This window comes from Schistocerca gregaria, chromosome X (genome assembly GCF_023897955.1).
Source record: "Schistocerca gregaria isolate iqSchGreg1 chromosome X, iqSchGreg1.2, whole genome shotgun sequence".
Classification (NCBI taxonomy): domain Eukaryota; kingdom Metazoa; phylum Arthropoda; class Insecta; order Orthoptera; family Acrididae; genus Schistocerca; species Schistocerca gregaria.
The window spans coordinates 414,946,792-414,966,301 of NC_064931.1; the positions used below are offsets into that span (position 1 = coordinate 414,946,792).

The 19,510-nt window shown below is 42.6% G+C and overlaps 1 protein-coding gene across 2 annotated transcripts in view; it reads right to left on the reverse strand.

The window, feature by feature from the left end:
- LOC126297673 (elongation of very long chain fatty acids protein-like) overlaps positions 1 to 19,510 on the reverse strand; it is a 173,301-nt gene that overhangs the window by 27,710 nt on the left and 126,081 nt on the right. For both annotated transcript variants that reach the window (XM_049988779.1, XM_049988780.1), the window contains exons 4-5: positions 10,711 to 10,791; positions 3,192 to 3,248 (exon numbers count right to left, since the gene is read on the reverse strand). In XM_049988779.1, coding sequence (XP_049844736.1) covers positions 3,192 to 3,248; positions 10,711 to 10,791 — 138 coding nt within the window. The remainder of the gene's footprint in view (positions 1 to 3,191; positions 3,249 to 10,710; positions 10,792 to 19,510) is intronic.

Sequence of the window (19,510 nt, forward strand, 5' to 3'; positions counted from 1 at the left end):
GACAGAGGACGATGTATTACTGTGAAAACATTTGTAAGCTCTGAATTATGGTTTCATCAGCTTTATGGATGGATCCTGTTGCTATATTTACAGAACTAACTACCGAAGAGCTATATGCGCTAATGTCGGTTATTTACCACTTTCTTCATTACTGTAACAAGTACAACCCGTACAGCGTTTTAAAGTTAATGCTACCCAAAACATTGGGACGACAATGTCCCTTCCGATATTACAATGCTTTTATTCAGATGGCTGGGAGTATCTAATATTTGTTGACACGTCTGAAGTAATACGTCGTCTTGTGTCTACAACAGCCAGATTTGAATAGTGTCAAGTCATCGCAGTTTATATGGCAAACAAGGGCCCGATATAATAGGGGCCGTTGGTTTGGAAGTGTGTGTAAAATTATATTGAGCAGCATTAAAATTTTTGTTTACATCTGTCCCAGAAGTAGTATGACTGTTCTGAATGCCACAGCTGACCCCTCGTATCCTTAGATGGCTGTTGGAATTTTGCCAGAGACCGGAAGTTAAACCAACAATAGACCAACATACGTGTTTTCTGAAGCTCTAGCATCGCTCAACACGTAATTCAATACTGCTACTGATGCTACGTGTTACGAGATGGCGATAAGCAGGTGTTACAGAACAAGAACGGGTTTCTAGTAATTTAACTCCTGGAGCCGTTGAAATGTACACCCATGGGATTAGTGTTGGTGCAGGGAGTCACAGACAGTGGCAGTGTTTAATCACTAATGATACGTGTGGTTTTAGCTCCTCGCACACGAGTAGAGGTTGCGCTCTGCCAGATAATGCTGTCTACTCAGCTGTAATTATCCATAACTGCTGACACTTAATAGGAAGTGAAAATTTACCTGTAAGATTAGAACTATCTATTATGGATATTGCTGAACGCCGTGACTGTATATTAAATTGCTTCTATAAGTAGCTGCGAATAGGCACTTCATAAATGTATCATATCGTCCAGGTGACCTATTTTCACTCACGCAAAGAATATTAAATATATATATTGATTTGTGAATAATACGACTTAGCTTGAAACTGAAGAGCAGTCAGTTAACGCTACCCTAACAGAACAATCAGCGTTGGTATACGTTTTGAAGTCTCTGTGGACAGGATTGTAGAACTCAGCCATCATCTCTGCCGCCAAGGCAGTGCGTGTGGTAGTTGACCCAGAACGGGTAGAAAACCGGAATGGTGGCTCGCTTCCTTCCCAGAGGCGGTCTGGAAATTACAACCCGGAAAAACTGGCCGCTTGCCGTCGCAGAGAACTCGCGTAAGGCAGGCATATTGTTAAGTACTTCTGGAACTGCAGCCTAAGACAACACACGCTGAATTGCAGTCTTACAGCATTCAGTATTCAATTCCCTCCTAAACGCTTCATGTGATCCATATTTTAGAGGAATTTACGTTCGGCAATTGGTGTGGCCCATCAGATCAACTTAACACTGGCCTTCACGATAACTGCCACTGTAACAGACTAAATGCCCCAGCAACACGCCTGTGTTGAAGCCAAAATTAGAAACCAGTCTTACGACAGTGCATATATTCGTAATTTTACTGGGAGGGAGGGGTAGCATTAATCTATGAAAGCTGATTATTTATTAAAAAATTATCTACATCTACATATACAGGGTGTTACAAAAAGGTACGGCCAAACTTCCAGGAAACATTCCTCACACACAAATAAAGAAAAGATGTTATGTGGACATGTGTCCGGAAAAGCTTAATTTCCATGTTAGAGCTCACTTTAGTTTCGTCCACCTACGCTCAATGGAGCACCTGTGCTGCTAGAACATGTGCCTTTACTAGTACGACACAACATGTGGTTCATGCGCGAAGGAGCTCCTGCACATTTCTGTCGAAGTGTTCGTACGCTTCTCAACAACAGATTCGATGGATTGGTAGAGGCGGACCAATTTCATGGCCTCCACGCTCTCCTGACCTCAACCCTCTTGACTTTCATTTATGGGGGCATTTGAAAGCTCTTGTCTACGCAACCCTGGTACCAAATGTAGAGACTCTTCGTGCTCGTATTGTGGACGGCTGTGATACACTACGCCATTCTCCAGGGCTGCATCAGCGCATCAGAGATTTCATGCAAGGGAGGGTGGATGCATATATCCTCGCTAAAGGAGGCCACTTTGAACATTTCCTGTAACAAAGTGTTTGAAATCACGCTGGTACGTTCTGTTGCTGTGTGTTTCCATTCCATGATTAATGTGGTTTGAAGAGAAGTAATAAAACGATCTCTAACATGGAAAGTAAGCGTTTCCGGACATGTCCACATAACATATTTTCTTTCTTTGTGTGTGAGGAATGTTTCGTGAAAGTTTGGCCGTACCTTTTTGTAACACCCTGTACACTCCGCCAGCCACCAAGAGGCGAGTGGCAGAGGGCACAATTCGTGTCAAAGTCATATTTTCCCCCTCTGTTCCACTCGCGAATCGTTATAGTTAAGGAGCGCATGTATACATTACGATTAGTCTGCCGCAAACCTTGGCCGAACTCGTCCAGAGGTGATCACCAAACACTTGCATATTACGCATCAAAAGAGTACACTACACTATGGGGCGAGCAAAAACGTGACTGTCATATATTCGGGAGCAGTTTAATTCGAGACACTTATCCACTGGTGTGCAGCAGTCCAAATTCTTCAGGGTACGGAAATACCTTATTAACTACTGAAATGCTTCCCTATGTAGGTCGTTCTGGTTTCTTCCCATTCCACTCGCGCATGGGGCGTGGGAAGAGTGGCTGCTTAGAAGCCTCTTTGCGCGCTCTAATCAGTCTCAACTTATCTCGGTGGGCTCTAAAGTAGTGACACGTGGGGAGCAGTAATATGGAAACTAGAAATTCAACAGGACTCTGCTTTATTCTGTATCACAACTTTTGTGCTGAATTTGCTCAACAATGTATTTACTTTGCTTTCCCATCACACATAATAAACAGTTAAGAGTTAAGTTGTGATATTTTAACAAGGAAACCAGAGAAACTTAGGGGTAGCAGGTTACAATTTTTTTTAAGGTCTCCAGTAAATTTTACTGTTTGAAAATATACTGCTGTATGAGAGAGGGCGGAGGTGGTGGTGCAAATCAATGGAAATATTTTATTACTACTAAGTTCTTAACATATTTTAAACGGCTAGTGCCTTTTGTAACTTTTTCTTACCGTGTCAATAAACTCCGTGTACTTCGAGAAGTAGTACCACCAGCAAGCGCGAGCCATCTGCAGGAAAAAATATTTAAACTTATTCAGCATTGTTGTATTTATTGTGTACACTAAACTATAAATTAACGTTACATTTCTTAAAAATAACATTTTTAGCTGTAACGGACAGGTCAAGCTGTTTGATTCTGGCATATGGAGACCATTCTATTGAAGTTGTTAAGCCGGCCGATGTGGCCGTGCGGTTTTAGACGCTTGAGTCTGGAACCGCGTGACCGCTACGGTCTCAGGTTCTAATCCTGCCTCGGGCATCGATGTGTGTGATGTCCTTACGTTAGTTAGGTTTAAGTAGTTCTAAGTTCTAGGGGACTGATGACCTCAGAATTTAAGTCCCACAGTGCTCAGAGCCATTTGAACCATTTGAAGTTGTTAAATATTTGTTTCTTCTTAAAAAGAGCAGTGTATTAACGTTTTAACACCCAACCTACAATGCCATTTATTCCCGTTAACAGCTTGCTTTCAGTTCATGAAAGAATTCTCAGCAAACTACTGAATACTAGTGACTGGGATTCCATGGCCAACGATAAATTTAATAAAATCCTTTTTGATGTTAGTCCGCCTTATTTCTAAACTACAAAAATCGTTTTTCGTCCATGTAAAGAGTGAATCAAAACTCCAACGAGAAGCTTTCAGAAGTAGTTATATGGATAGAATCAAGAAAAAATGCTCAGTAAACATGGGCTCTAAAGGGCATATCGTAAGGTCCGTTACACGCTTAAGCTAGTGATCAGCGCTCCGCGTTCGTACGCGGCGGCGGATTCGTATCTATGGTTTTCACAGTCGGGCGGGGGCGGAGTTCTATTCTCTGTAATTGTGACATTTCATCGCAAATAGAGACGAGCTCGCTGCAGTTAAGTGATTTCAGCTTATCTGGTATACAGGAAGAGAAATTCCATGCACCAAGGAAGATTTTGAGTTGATCCTATTTTGGAATAAAGGTGTACGAAAAGATCGTTCGTTACACTGTATCCAATAAAGCGTATTGACGAAGAGAAATACAATGTTTATTTTCGTATGTATGTCCTTTCTTGTGACGAGCTAGTCGCTGGAATCTCTGCTGATTCATCTTATTACCATACTAATGAAATATTTTAGCCGAAATGTTTTCTGTTTCGTCTGCGCGTGATATCCGCAGGACTGTGCACGCAGTAACTTATTATTGTGCATTTAACTGCCACGGACACTGCTGGGCGCGTAGAGGCTGCGCGGACGGCTCCAACGTGTGCAGACAGTCTGGCCAACTGTGAAATGTCCATAAAAAATACCTGACTGCCAACCTCGCTCTGACGGCGGAGCGCGGACCATCCGCTGAAGTCTATAACGAGCCTAAGAGCTATGAGTACTTTTCCATCTTCGCTACTGTGAGTCATCTCTTATGAGCACTTGCCTAGTAACTCTAAATGCAGAACTTAGAACCCATATTTACTAGACACTTTTTCCTTGTTTTGATCCATACTACCGCATCCGAAAGTTATTCGAAGTACTCGTTCACTTTGCATGTATTAATCCATTTCAAGGTGATGAACCCCAGTTTAGACAACAGAAAATGAGCATTTTACTAAGGCGCAGCATATGTGTGTGTTTGTGTTGCAGGTTCCAAACGGAATTTGAAATAGTCTAGATTATGCCTGCGGGGTGTTTGACTAACACATATTTCATCCACCTAACTGCGGCGTGGAGTGCTTTAGATTCGTATTCGGCGTCGCCCGGTTTCTAATTCTCGTTCAGACGTTCTGAACAACTTTTGCAGTTCTTTCTGTAAATTACGTTAGGCAAATACTAAGATGGTTTCTTCAAAATCCAAGGCCGAAGTCATTACCCATCTTAGCGTGTTTCATCTCTAATGGCTCTGAGCCCTACGGGACCTAACTTCTCAGTTCATCAGTCCCCTAGAGCTACTTAAACCTAACTAAACTAAGGACATCACGCACATCGATGCTCGGGGCAGGATTCGAAACTGCGACCGCAGCAGCAGCGCGGTTCCGGACTGAAGCGCTAGAACCGCTCGGTCACAGGGGAGTTTAACATCCCGTCGACGAACTCATTAAAGATTGAAGCACAAGCTCTGACTGCGGAAAGAAATCGACCACTTTTTTATCAAAGGAACCATCGATGCATTTGCCCTATAAATGATTTCAGGAATACCGAGAAAACCTAATTGTGGATACCGGACGGAGATTTGAACCCTTGTCCATCTCTAATGTTCCTGAAGAGGCACTGACCGAATTTCCTGTCTTGCTTCTTAACTAGCTGTTTCTCAAGATTTCCACAAAACTCGCTTGTTAAAACCGACATATACGCCTGCACACACGGAAGTTGGAGTATTAAGCTTAGCTGGAACCTATGGACGAAGGTACTAAATAATCCTCAAAGTACGAGGGCTGTTCGGAAAGCAACGTCCGATCAGTCGCGAAATGAAAACTACAGTGAAAATAAAATTTATTCGAAACAGTTAGCCACACCTTCAATAGTCACCGCTCCTACTTAAGACATTTGTCGTGGCGTTGTACTAGCTTTCCAGTACCTTCGTCACAGAAAGCAGCCGCCCGTGCTTTCCGTCAATTCTCTACTCTGGTCTGACTTCCGTTGTTTGTGCCATAATGTTGTCTTCGTAGCCAGCGGTACACCTGAACAACGGAGGGAGCCAATTGAGGGTTTTAGTGTGGGTGATCAAACACTTCGCGTCGAAAACGCTGCAGGAGCGTCTTCATTGCCCCTGCAGAATGCGGCTGAAAATTGGCTTCAAGAATGAAACACGACATGTATGTTTTGTGGGCTGCACAGCTTCAGGCGAAAACTCTCACCAGATCCACATACCTGGCGGGAGACATCGTTGTTTGCGGCATTTCTACATGATCACTTTGCGCTCTGAGCTGAGAAGAGCGACGAAGAGATCGACAGGCACACTAGAGACACTGTCCAAGACGTCTGTGCAAAGTTCCATCGGATTTTCACAGTGGTTTCCTCTTAGAGTCTAATGTGACCTTACTTTGCGAATACTCTTCGTAATTTAACACTTTTGAGGCCCGTTACTTCGTGTTTACAGCGTAATTATTTCGACTAGGATTATAGTCACAGGATGGTGCGCAAACATTCTTGCTGTAATAGTGAATTCATTCAAACCTTCCCATAATATTTGCTTTTTCATAACTGACTTTTTGCTGTAACGTTTAGAACAGGCTAGTCCATTAGGAGATATCAGAACCCAAAAGTCTCGACAGAAGATTTGAGAGTAATCAACCAAACGGTTGTACCGGATAGACGAACCCTTGTTGTGGAGGTCGGAGAGAAGTCCTTGAAGGCGATGCGAGAGCAAGATCTGAAATTGTTTTTAGGGTTCTCACAGGTCGCTATCAGGGTAATCAAAGACCTAAAAAGCAATGATGGCAGCAAGATGGAGACTTTACGTGCTGCAGATCAATATGCAGCAAAGTAAAGGGGCCACTGCTGCCCTGAGCTGTCGCCTGGGGAGACAGGAAATGGATGTGGCCCTGATACAAGAACCCTACTTACATAAATGGGGTGTATTGGGCCTTGGTGGTACTGGAGATAAGTTGATTTATGATAGAAATCTAAAAATTGAATTCATTTCATGCCAATGATGGATTTCTGTTCCAGGGACCTGAAAACCATCAGGATGCAGCAGCGTGAGGAAGGTATCACAATTTTTTGGCCTCAGCATACCTTCCTTAAGACAGCTCTCCTCCTCCTCTGGAGGTGAAGAGAGTGATGGAAGTTTGTCATCAGCAATGCGACTAACTATTGATTGGATGTGATGCCAATGCCCACAACCTGGGGTGGGGCAGCAAGGACACCAGCAGTAGAGGCGAGTACCTTCTTGAATTTCTCATATCTAACAACTTGGAGGTCCTGAATAGGGGTTATGAACCTACAGTAAGGAACAGCAGAAGGGAAGAAGTTATTAACATCACCTTTGGTTTCTTGATGATGGGCAGCTATTAAAAAAAGCATGTGGCGTTAGAGCCATCTTCATCAGACCATATGTACATTAAATAATTAAATTCAAGGTTGAAACGGGAATCATAAGGACCACGGCCTATGGGAATCCCAAGAAAACAGACTGGGATCCAGTAGAGTTTGAGGAAGCAGCAGAGGCTTTAACCTCTGCCATAGTGACCTCATAACCTCATACCACAACAACTGCTCAATCACCAAGAAGTGAACAAATAGGAGTGTGCCTTAGTGGAACAACAACTTGGAAACACGAAGACAGATACTAAGACTGTTTAACGTTGCGAGACAAGGGCAATGGGCAAAATATCGTGAGACCCTTGTCAACTACAGCCTTGCAATTAGACAAGCCAAGGAGGCATCCTGGAAGGCATTTTGTATGGAAGTGGAGGGCATGCTTGCTCCAGCCAGACTTCACAAAATCCTCACTACCAACTAATCCAGGAGGTACGTTGAGGAAGGAGGATGGGGGATATACAAAGACAGCTCATGAGACACTGGAATTGCTCCTCAAAACTCACTTTCCTCAAGATTCTCCAGCGGGTAACACAGACCAGAATGCGATCCCTGAGAGACGATGGTTCTCAGGAATTTGAAGAGAGGACTGGGAATCGGCCAAGGAGTGTGTCGACTTCACTAAAATCCAGTGAGCGGTGGGAAAATTCCAACCGTTCAAGTCACCTGGCCCAGATGGAATCTTTCCAGCTCTCCTGCAATACGTAGGAGAGCAGCTCAGAGTCCTATGCAGGCTATTCACGGCTAGCCTAGCAGTAGGAATCATTCCCAATGCATGGAGGGCAGTGAAGATTGTCTTCATTCCAAAGCCAGGGAGAACTGATCATACCAAGACCAAGGATAAGAGACCAATCTTTCTGTCCTCCTCCATTCTTAAAACACTGGAAAAACTGGGTAATGTACATGTTTTGGGGAGGAGGCTAACCAGGGCTCCTCTACATGCAAACCAACATGCATATCAACCAGGTAAATCTTTTGAGACTGCTCCCACCAACTCGTTGGGAAGGTGGAGAAAGCATTTCACTTTCAGGAAAGAGCCCTCTGTATCTTCCTGGACACAAACGCGGCTTTTAGTAACAACCTCCGATTCCATAGTTATGGCAGCAGAGTTGAATGACCTAGGGACCGCGATATGTAGGTGGACTAGGGCCATGCTTAGTGGAAGAAGGTAGAGGCCACAATGATGAATGAAAATATGATAATTAACACCACTAGAGGTTGTCCACAATGAGTTTTGCCCCCTTTATTGTGGAATCTAGTGGTGAACGAACTTATTAAGAAACTAAATTCTAGACAATGCTTTTGCCAAGAACACACAGATGATCTTGTTATAGTAATACTTGGCAAATTTACTGACACAGTCAGTAATATGGCACAAGGTGTACTGGACATTGTGTAAGATTGTGCAAGAAACAGGATCCAAGTGTTAACCCTAAGAAAACTGCTGTGGCACCATTCACGAAGGAACATATGCGACAGAAGTTGGAATTTAAAGCTTTTTGATGAAACTCTACCTGTGAAGGGGATAGTGAAATATCTAAGGGTAACCTTAGATGGGAAACTAACATGGACCCCTTATATAAAGAGCATCTGCTCAAAAGCGAAAGGTACTCTACTGACTACCAGAAGAGTCTGTGGCAAAAACAGGGGCCTAAACCGCAGAGGTAGCCACTGGATATACACCACAGTGGTTAGACCTATAATCTCTTACAGGGCCGTAGTGTGGTGGAAGAAGGCAAAACAACATGTTGCAGCTAAGGAGTTTTCTAAGGTGCTGAGAGTGGCCTGCTTAGCCATAAAAGGTAGAATTAGCAACACACCAACTGCTGGGATGGAAACAATGCTGGACATGCCTCCACTACACCTTTGGGTCAAGATGGAGGCAGCAGCTGATGCATACAGACTCAAAACGGGTGAAAACTGGATCTCATTGCGATATCCAGAATCACACACTAAAAGAGTGAGCGAGGTAAATATAGGAATGGTTGGGGAGTTGGCGGTCGACTATATAATAACTCCAAACTGCTTCAACAAGCCTCACAATAAAATACTTTGAAGCAGGGAACAGTGTGAAAAAAAAACACTTCGACACTATTTGAGGGATATTGTCTGGTTCACTAATGGATCGAAATCAGACCTAGGTGCTGGGGCCAAGGTGTACAGGGTTCGGCCAAGACAGAAGGGCATCATCTCTGTAGGAAAACTGGCCTCAGCATTCTAATCCGAAATCACTGCAATCAGTGCCTGTGACTTTCCCTACGCGCTATAATTGATTTGATTTTAACAGGGAAGTTAAAACAGGGCGTGTGTGGAGAACGTGCGTAGGTGCTACAAGGTCCGTAGTATCTACATCTCTTCAGACAACCAGGCAGCCCTGAAATCATTGGCAGCACATGCAACAAGATCTAAGATAGTTGCAGAATGTCACAGGGTTCTGGTGGAGCTAGGGGGAAGCAATTGGGTAAACCTAGTGCGGATCGCTGGCCACTCGGGGATCGGTGGCAATGAAGAAGCCGACAGATGGGCCAGGATGGGAGCAAAGACTCCCTTCATTGGACCGGAACTGTCCTGAAAATCACCAAGGCTATGACAAATCTATAACTACGGAACTGGGTCAGAAGACAGCAAGTAGAATACTGGATCAAGATCTATAAAGAAAAGCATGGGAAGGCAATGGTGCCAAAGCCGTGTTTTAAAAGAAGCTCTGTAATCCTGAACTTGAACAGGAAAGATATTAAACTCATGGTGGGACTGATGACTGACCATGGGAGTTTCAAAAGACCCTTACATACAGTGGGTATAACGGAAGAAGACCCTAAATGTTTGATCTGTGATGAGTGTGAAGAAACTCCATCACACCTTATCTTAGAAGGCACTGCATTGGAGAACAAGGGAGACCGAATTTTCGGGACAACTAGACCTGAAGAAATTATGTCTAACGAAGAACTGGCTAAGGGACTCCTTGCACTATTTAAGGGCATTGGTTGGCTTTACTAGACATACAGGGGCGATACCACACAAACTTGGTTTCGGTGCGAGCAATGGCAAGTTAGACCAGAGCTTTTAACTTCCCTGCTAAAATCAAATCAATTATAGTGTGTAGGGAAAGTCGCAGGCAGCGTAACACTATGCCCTGGTGCACTACTAATTAAGTGATGTCTTTTGGACTACATTTACAGTTCAAATTTAATCTTTATACAAAAATCAGCACGAATTGTCAACAATCCTTATGAGTATCTTGAGAAAGTGAACGTTTATTGGGCTCAATTATACATCCCTTTTGTCTTTAAGCTGTATTTGAGACTACTACTATTCTTGAAGTATAGGGAGAGAGAGAGAGAGAGAGAGAGAGAGAGAGAGAGAGAGAGAGAGAGAGAGAGAGAGAGAGAGAGAGAGAGAGAGAACCCTTTCCTTCGCAGCACCCTGAGCCCTGAGACATACAGAATTTCTGACATTTAGTGTGTTATATACTCACCCTGAGAGCGACGGGATCGTTCGAGTAGTCGACAGGTTGGCATCGGAAGCTGTACCTATTCCACCAGCCACCCATCAGTAACTGAAACAAGAGAAGACTCGTGAAGGAATAAAGCCAAGACTTATTAGCAGCAAAAACAAATTTTAATTAGATTCGGTAATCAACCGATTTCACGAGCAGCAAAGAGATTAATGATAAACCGCAATACACTGCAAGTATCAATAAACCCACTTCAGTCTAAGAATGAGTCTCTTTTCAAGCAGAGATTACGGAATTTCTCGTTTACACAGGACAGCTAACAGGTTCGTCAGATGTTTGTGTGTTGCATGAAGAACAGAAATGGCTATGGATGAATATTGTGGATAAACAAATTAGTCATTAGCTGAGACATTTCTTCCCATGCGGAAAGCATCTTAGTCCGCAGCTCAGCCTTGTGCAAGCTGAAGCAGCTTCTTCACTCGTCAGCTCTTCATGCATCGACGTATCATTTCTTCAATATTTAAATTAAAGCAATAACAGCCCTCGGTCGCAAAAAATAAGCATCAGAATACCTGTAGCTCGATATGTGTGAGCAGTCTATAGTGGCTTGCCTTCTACGTATTTTATTTCAAAAATTTTGTGACTAAAGCATTATCGTTTGATATTTATATTGTACGTGACATTCAGTTTGAGTGTTTTACTTCTGGTGAAGTGCCGAAATCTAGGTCCAAAACCTATTTTTTGCGACCGAGGGCTGTTGTTGGCTTAATTTTACTTTGTAAACGATCGCTGACCACGCAGCCATGTTTAAAATCTTCAATATTAATGTTGCACTAATTTTACCTATTTCCCAATCAAAATTTGACAATTTTACGTTTTTCTCAGCATTTACGTGCATTTAGTTATGGTCGTATCAGAGTTTCACCGCTGCCAGCATACGAATATCTCCCGCAAAATTCGTCACCAGATAGAAAGAACGGAAGTATTTCTTTTGATTGCCGTGTAAACAATCAGTCTTTGTCCCTTGCCATTTGGCACAGTTCGTCTCATTTTCCACTTCTCAGTTAAGCAACTTTCAGTTCTGATCAGTTCAGGATAACAGAGTCCGCCTCTTTGTGCTGCACTGCCTTACGGTTTCTATTGCAATTATGAAGTCATAAGTTTGTTTTTTCACGATATTAGCTGCGTATAGACACTGCAGTGAAAAGCTAACGAATGCAGACACGCAGCGATGATCGTAACAGTTCGAAGCAAGGTGTGGAGATAAGAGTTTACGGTCCCTTTTACGACTTGGCCATCAAAGACTGAGAATAATCAGATTGGACAAGCGTGGTGAAGAAGAGGGGAATCGGGCGTGTCCTTTTCTAAAGAACCACCCCGATGCTCCTTTTAAGAGAGTTAGTCAACCAATGGATAATAGAAACCTGGATGGGGATCTGAAGTGCACGCACCCCGAATAGTTCATTGCCTTAACCACTACGCCACCTTGCTATTTATTAATGGACTATTACAGCACATATGGGATTTTTCAGATTCTTATGGAACTTAAATGAAGAAACTTTTAAAAAACAGCGACGATCTTACGAAATCGTCTTGGGTGCATTTAGAGACTTTGTATCCGAGGTTGCGAAACGAATCTGTTGTCTGCATCGCCTGTGCCGCACAAGGACCATGAAAAATAAGGAGAGATTAGGGCATGTAAAGAGGAATATCTACAGCCATTTTTTGTCATTTCATGTGTGAATGTAATACGGCAATAAGTCAACAATACAGTTACGAAGTATCTGCAATGCACAGTGCAGTGGTGTGGTGTGCGGAGCAGGTACGAAGATGCAGATTCCAAAGCATGTCGTTAGCTTAGACAACGGCTATCAGTGTCGGGCAGCGAATTTCCTGTAAGTAACTGCTCGTGCGTTTAGGAATCCTAGGGCTACCATCTTAACCACAGTACACAGACAGTAACCTCTCGCCCACATCTCTTCAACACCACCACTCTCCAACGAATCTGATTGGTGTTCAATAAAACTGACTCGTTCAGAATAAATCATAGCAGTAAATACTAGTAAGAGGAGAAAATATTACATGTTTATACTATTTCCTTCATCAATGTACAAATGTACGTATTCTGTACGTTCTTTAACCATAAGCTACAACAGAATAGAAAAAAATGTGACCGATAAACCTCAGGTTTTCAGATGTAACTTCTAAAGCTCCCTGTCGATATCTCTGTATTAGGTTCAATAGTTTCACTTCAGAATATTTGTAACTTTAATGTTTCCTTATGTACATTATACGGATAACACCTCGTTTTCGTCTCTCTAAACCCCTTCTGCGCAGTATAAATGTAGTGTCTTAAGATACTAGCTCTGCCTCTGATGGTCCTACGACAAAGAAAGAAAAATCCACAGTGCGATGCACATCTAGGAGACGTTATGTTATCTTCTACAGTAGTTTAAAATAAGTGACTATGAGCTAGGCAAAAACTGACATAAAAATATTCCTACCGCACGGAACATTCTGGACTGAATATCGTCTTGACTCAGAGAACTATCGAAAGTTCAATGTTTCTGTGCTATAAAATAGTTCTTCGAGTGCATTCCTCGAAACTGGAGCAGCATTCTCAAGACCAGATAATGTTATGACGTAAACCAGCCCGCAAAGTACAGCAGGTTTCGTCACTGCGTTCGCGCGTGCCAGTTAAGAAGCGTTAACATGTGGCGCTTCGAGAAACAATTACTGCCTCCGTTCAGCTTCTGCTTTGTGAAGCACGCATCAAAGGTTCTCGTAATCTGTCAGTGCTCATAGATACCCCACACGATCACGACAAGCAGCTAAGGAAAAGAGTAACAGGCCACATTAAACAACAGTACTAAACAGCGAACAGAACACTTGACTGGTGATTATCAAGCAGGGTGCAGGAGAAGTAGACAGTGTCGAGCGGATTCGGTGTCTAAAGACAGTATTAAGAATATATCGACGTACCCAGAAACCTGTCACCTTTGTGAACCTTGAGAAGGTTTATTACTTGACAAACTATTCTGGATGCTTTAGAACAGCTCAGAACAGGAAGACTAGAGAACTAGTCTGCCAGACTCTAGAGACATCTCAACTACCTTCGCGAAATATCTGAGCCTTTTGAAGTAAGTACAGGTGCTCGACAAGAAGGTGACCTCTCCACTTTTGTTTAGTGTAGTGTTAGACAAAGTGACAAAGTCATCAGAGAATCGTGGAAAGAAATCTGAGTAGGCCCTGAGACTTAGGGACAGAGAAAGTGACGATCTGTCTGCCTTCGCTACGGCTAGTGAAGAAACCAAATACGCCATAGGAAAGTTACAAGATATTACATCAAGGACAGGCCTCCAAATACCTTGGTTGATTTGAGCGGAGTGGAGTTGATAAAACAGCGAAATCATCGCTCCCATTGGATTAGCGAAGGATGGAGAAGAAAGTCAGCTGTGCCGTTTCAAAGGAACCATCCCGGCATTTACCCGAAGCCATTTAGGGAAATCACGGAAAAAACCTAAATTATGATGTCCGGACGCGGGTTTGAACCGTCTTCCTCCCGAATGCGAGTTCGGTGTACTAATCACTGCGCCACCTCGCTCGGTCCTCCAATCATGAGAATAATCATTTGATGGAATATTTACATAAAATATAGAAGATCCAACTAAAAACAAAATATGGGACAAATTGTATTTTGTTTTCTTACTAGCGTCTGGACTAGACAGTAAATCCTATTTAGAATGACCCATAATACTCAAGCAAACGTGCAAAGTAATATGAAATTACAACAATAGGAGTGATATCCTGTAATGCGGGACTTCGAGGTAACGAAACAGTTCTTTTTCGTGAAGAATTGTAATACCTCAAACTACATCTCTAGCAAGTCATTTAAAAATTAATAAACTTTGGAACGAAGAGTGAAAAACTCAGAAAAATTTATGGTACCATTACTATAAATTTCATATGGACTGAAAGAAACTATAGATCTCTACACGGCAACAGACAAGTTCACCGATGCAATACGCTGAAGACACTAAGTTCTACCGCCACATCTAAGGAACGGGAAACACCATTTAAGTTAAACTACTTAATTCACGGAGGTGACTCAAGTCATGGATGCCTCATGATACCGTGCTGGACCACCGTTTGCTCACCGTAGTGCAACAACTCTACATGGCATGAAAACTCAAAGCCGTTGGAAGACCTGTGCAGAAATACCGAGCCATGTTGCATCTATAGCCTCCCATACTTGTTGAAGTGTTGCCTGTGCTACGTTTTGTGCACGGACTGACTTCTCGATTATGTCCCACAAATATACGATGGGATTCACGTCGGATGATCGGGGTGGCCAAATCATTCGCTCCAATAGTCCAGAATGTTTTTCACACCAATCACGAACAATTGTGGCTCATTGACATGGCGCATTATCATCCATAAAAATTCCATCGTTGTTTCGCAACATTAAGTCCATAAATGGCTACACATTGTCTCCAAGTAGCTGAACATAACCGAGGATACAGTCCATTAAATGTAAACACAGCCCACACCATTACGGAGGCAACACGCTTGCGCAGTGCCTTGTGGACAACTTGGGTCCATGGCTTCGTGGGGTCTGCGCCACACTCAAACCCTACCATCAGCATTTACCAACTGAAACCGGGGCTCGTCCGACCAAAAAACAACAGCTTTCCAGGCGTCTAGGGTCCAGCCAATATGATCACAAGCCTAATAGAGGCGCTGCACGCGACGAGCTGTTAAAGTCACTCGCGTCGATCGACTGCGGCCATAGCTCATAACGCCAGTTTTCCCCGCACCGTCCGAACGGTTAAGTTTGTTGTACATCCCACTCTGAATTCCGCGGTTTGAGTCTCGGTCCGGCACACAGTGTTAACCTGCGAGGAAGCTTAATATCAGCGCACACTCCACTGCAGAGTGAAATTTCGTTATGGAATAGATTGGTTGTCTCTTCTAGGAGGAACGCGTGCTCTCGAAACTTTAACTTTATAAAGAACGACTGATCCCTATCAGATGTACTGTCTTATTTCTTAGTCCGAGTTGCAAATTTATACCCTATTGTCAGATTACTGGTCAACACTTTCCTTGCAAAAATATTATTTTATTTCTTTGGTCACTCAATATAAAAAGTTCTTGATATCAGAGTACGGAAAACGAATATGGTCCCCAGTCGAATAAAGTGTATCTGAAACTTCTTGGCAGATTAAAACTACGTATTCGAACCGGTGCCCTAGTCTTAGTATCTGCTGAAAGTTGCTGATTAAAGGGAATTTTATTTAGTAGACGTCGATGTGACGGATTTAAGATGTTTTAGACAGTCTAGGAACACCAGACAGACATTCTTACATATGTCAATAGTTTTTAGGGCATCGTGTTTGTGAAAAGGACGTTCATACACATACACATATACATAGAATTTATGGCATCATATTTGTCAAAGCACTAGTGCTTTGCATTGTGTTTTCGGAGTCCATTAGTCCAGTTAAGTTTTGAGTAATACTAAATCTTGCAGCATTTTTGCGATGAAAAGACAAGTCTTCGCTGTATTTTTATTTATTTATTTATTTTGTACACAAATACAGTCAGTTCAAAATTACAGGGCTGCCCCTCCACTGAAGGCACCAGTCAGTTATTTCCACATCATATTAATGAGCACGAATCAATATTCATTGATAGTAACGGGTAACACACACACACACACACACACACACACACACACACACACACACACACACACACACACACACACACACACACACACACAGAGAGAGAGAGAGAGAGAGAGAGAGAGAGAGAGAGAAAGAGAGAGAAAGAGAGAGAGAGAGAGAGAGAGAGAGAGAGAGAGAGAGAGAGAGAGAGAGAAAAATATTCCAGTTCATTTTCACACACACATTTCACATCTCATTTCTCTGCGTTCTGCTTTAGATGTACGATCACGTGGGTGGCCAGATGCATGCTGTGCTGGATCAGGAGAGCGGAGAGCTGCCCAACTAGGGCCAGAATGGCGCGGCCCAAGTTGCCAACGGCAGCCTAGCCTTGCGCGCCGCTGCTTGGGTCTGCTTCTCACGTCTTGAGACATGTTTGTGGCCTGGAGAAAACTCGCTTGCATGCCTTTGCATTCTGTGCGTCGCTGCCAGATCGTAAAAGACCTTCAAGAACAGAATTACTGAATGAATTGCTTGACAGGAATACGACTCAAGCTGTTTGGAGGCTGGTTGCAAGCTACTAGAGATTCGGGTCGTTCCGAAACCACCCTAGTGGAGTGTGAAAGTTAATCACGATATAAACTGTGTCTTGTTCTTATTGACATAAGTAATCGACGCTTCTTTGTCTGCACTTCGTTTCTCTTGTCCTGTTGGATGACTACTATTTTAAGCAATAGTATTTCATTTGAATTTGTAAGGTGCTTACGCACTTCTCATTGAGGATGTCAATTTTGTTAAGCTAAGAGGACCTATTAGAACCTATCAGTGATTCCCAAGTGAAATACTCTGCCAAGTGAGATATTTCACGGGCATTGAATGGAGGTAATTGGGACGAGTTTCAATGCACTGTTATTTCATGTCACTGCATCTTCAGTGATCTCATCCCCAGTACCGTCACTAATTTTATGTCCTCCATCATATCGTTTGTCTGGTAGTCCTGTACCAGAATGGAGTCGTCTGTTCAGAAGTAACAGGAAGCAAACAACTGACTTTCATACTGGGTCCTAGAGGCATGCTCAGACAGTTAAGTGTATCACTCACCTTTGACGGTGTAGTGTACCATCTGTACAGAGAAGACGCCAAAGTGCCAATTGGCTGAAAGAAATCATTAACTAATTTTGTGTAATTTTGTGGGACGAGATAGTTCAAAGGATCGTCCTTGGATCCTCGTGAACGGCGAGACAGGTCTATGCGACTTAGGGGACAAAGAAGGGTTATATTTTTCCTTCAGTTTCTCATTTTCGTGAAACTAAATCTATAGGGACCAATGGAATTATATTTTTGAAGTCAGAAGAATTACGTTCTATTCCACCGCCAGCGCGGATGGCAGCTTATGGATTGACGCTGGTGGATGTGAAATCAAAGCTACGTGTGGCTTGTGTGGGCAACTAAAATAGTGTGGTCTGCCGGAGACACTGTTCCACCCTAAGCGTTCGGGTATTTATCGGTAGCGTGTGTTACGCTAGAGTGTTAATGAAGCAGCGGTAGCCAGAGAAGGTTCTGATCAAGGAAACGTATGTAGTGAGATTTGTGAAACTGGATGTAAAAAGCTTTGCTTTTATGGACAGGTATTTGTATGTGATTATGAACCTTACGACTATCATGGAATTTCTGTTTTCTGACATTCCTACGACGTTGATAGGACCTTTTTGGGGGTAGGTGCAGACTGTTCGTAGTGTATTTTGTGTGGCTCAATGGTCATGACTAAGACCCAGAGTGCAATCTAATAGTCGTAGGGCTAAAACATTTGGCGCAGAGTGTGTAACTTTGTTTATCTTGTTTCGTTGGCATAAGTGAAGCTGATGGCTTTTATTAGAGAAATTTGTGACCTCATTGTAGTAAGTTCATACCGATCCGGTGACAAACGTTTCCTTCAGCGGCATATCGCAATTACGTCAAGTAGCGAAACTGCGTAGGTAATATATTGCTCTAGTCACGCGGGAGGTTTCTTTCGCGGAAACCGAGGAGCATTACAGGTTGTCTAGTTATCTTTATGAAGTACTTTGGCGGAAAAGAGCGTGGTTTATTACTTCTGTGTCACTTTTATTATGATACAGGTTCAGGGATTATGGTAGTTACCAAGACTAAATGTTGCATGTCACGCCAAACAGTTCCAGCTTTTACAGACAGATGCCTTAACACCACGTAGATAGAGACGTCGGTTAACATTTAAGTAATGAAAAAATAATGGAAGGCAAATTTACTCTTCCACTATGAAGCAAGAAGCTACACAGGCGAGCCGTCATCTTCTGAAACTGAAGTCCTTCTAAAGAAGAAAGTTTAAGAGAAAAGAGAAGTAGCTTCTTGTTTAGTTTCAGTAGCTTCCACGTTAACGATCTTCTTTGTGGTTAGAATAATTATTCGTTTCCATAGCGTTTACCTGTTACAGATAATCATGACTGCCTAAAAAATGGAGGTTCTCTCCGTGGTTACCTAAAATCTGAATGTCAGAACTACCTGTTCTGACATTATTCTGAGAGTTAATACCATTAACTATTTCTTAAAGATTTTTAGAACCACACAGTGCCAACACAGAAGCAACAGTTTTCGCCGCAGACCTAATATTTCTACCGATTAATTTATTTAGAAGGTTGCAAATCAGAATGGCACGGGAATGATGCAGTCTAGTTCACACATAGAAGGTAACTGAAGTAAGCGGTTCCCTGAAATATTTCCGGATCTGTTACGATATCAATAATGTTATCACACAAATAAATTTTAAGTAAGTCTTCACTAAACGACGCGTGATCTCTTGCTACAGCTGTATTAATTACGGAGATATTGGTACCAAGTTCATTTTTCAAATTGAAATTTAGTAATTTCTGCTGCTATTGTCTTAGATTTCAAAGACAAAAACTGAACCGTGGTTCACTCACCGAAATCAGACATGAAGTTTCGTAGAAGTTACAGTCTTTAGAACATGGACTTTATCTGTTTTGAACTTCAAACCGAAATTTGCATGTCTTGCCACAGTCAACCTATATGTAAACGTACCTGTCAAGGAAACAATCAGTTTAATAACAAATTACTTAAAGATGGAACAATAGGTAGGGCTGAAATCTGTTAACTCCGGGAGACGCTGGAGCTTATATTTTCAC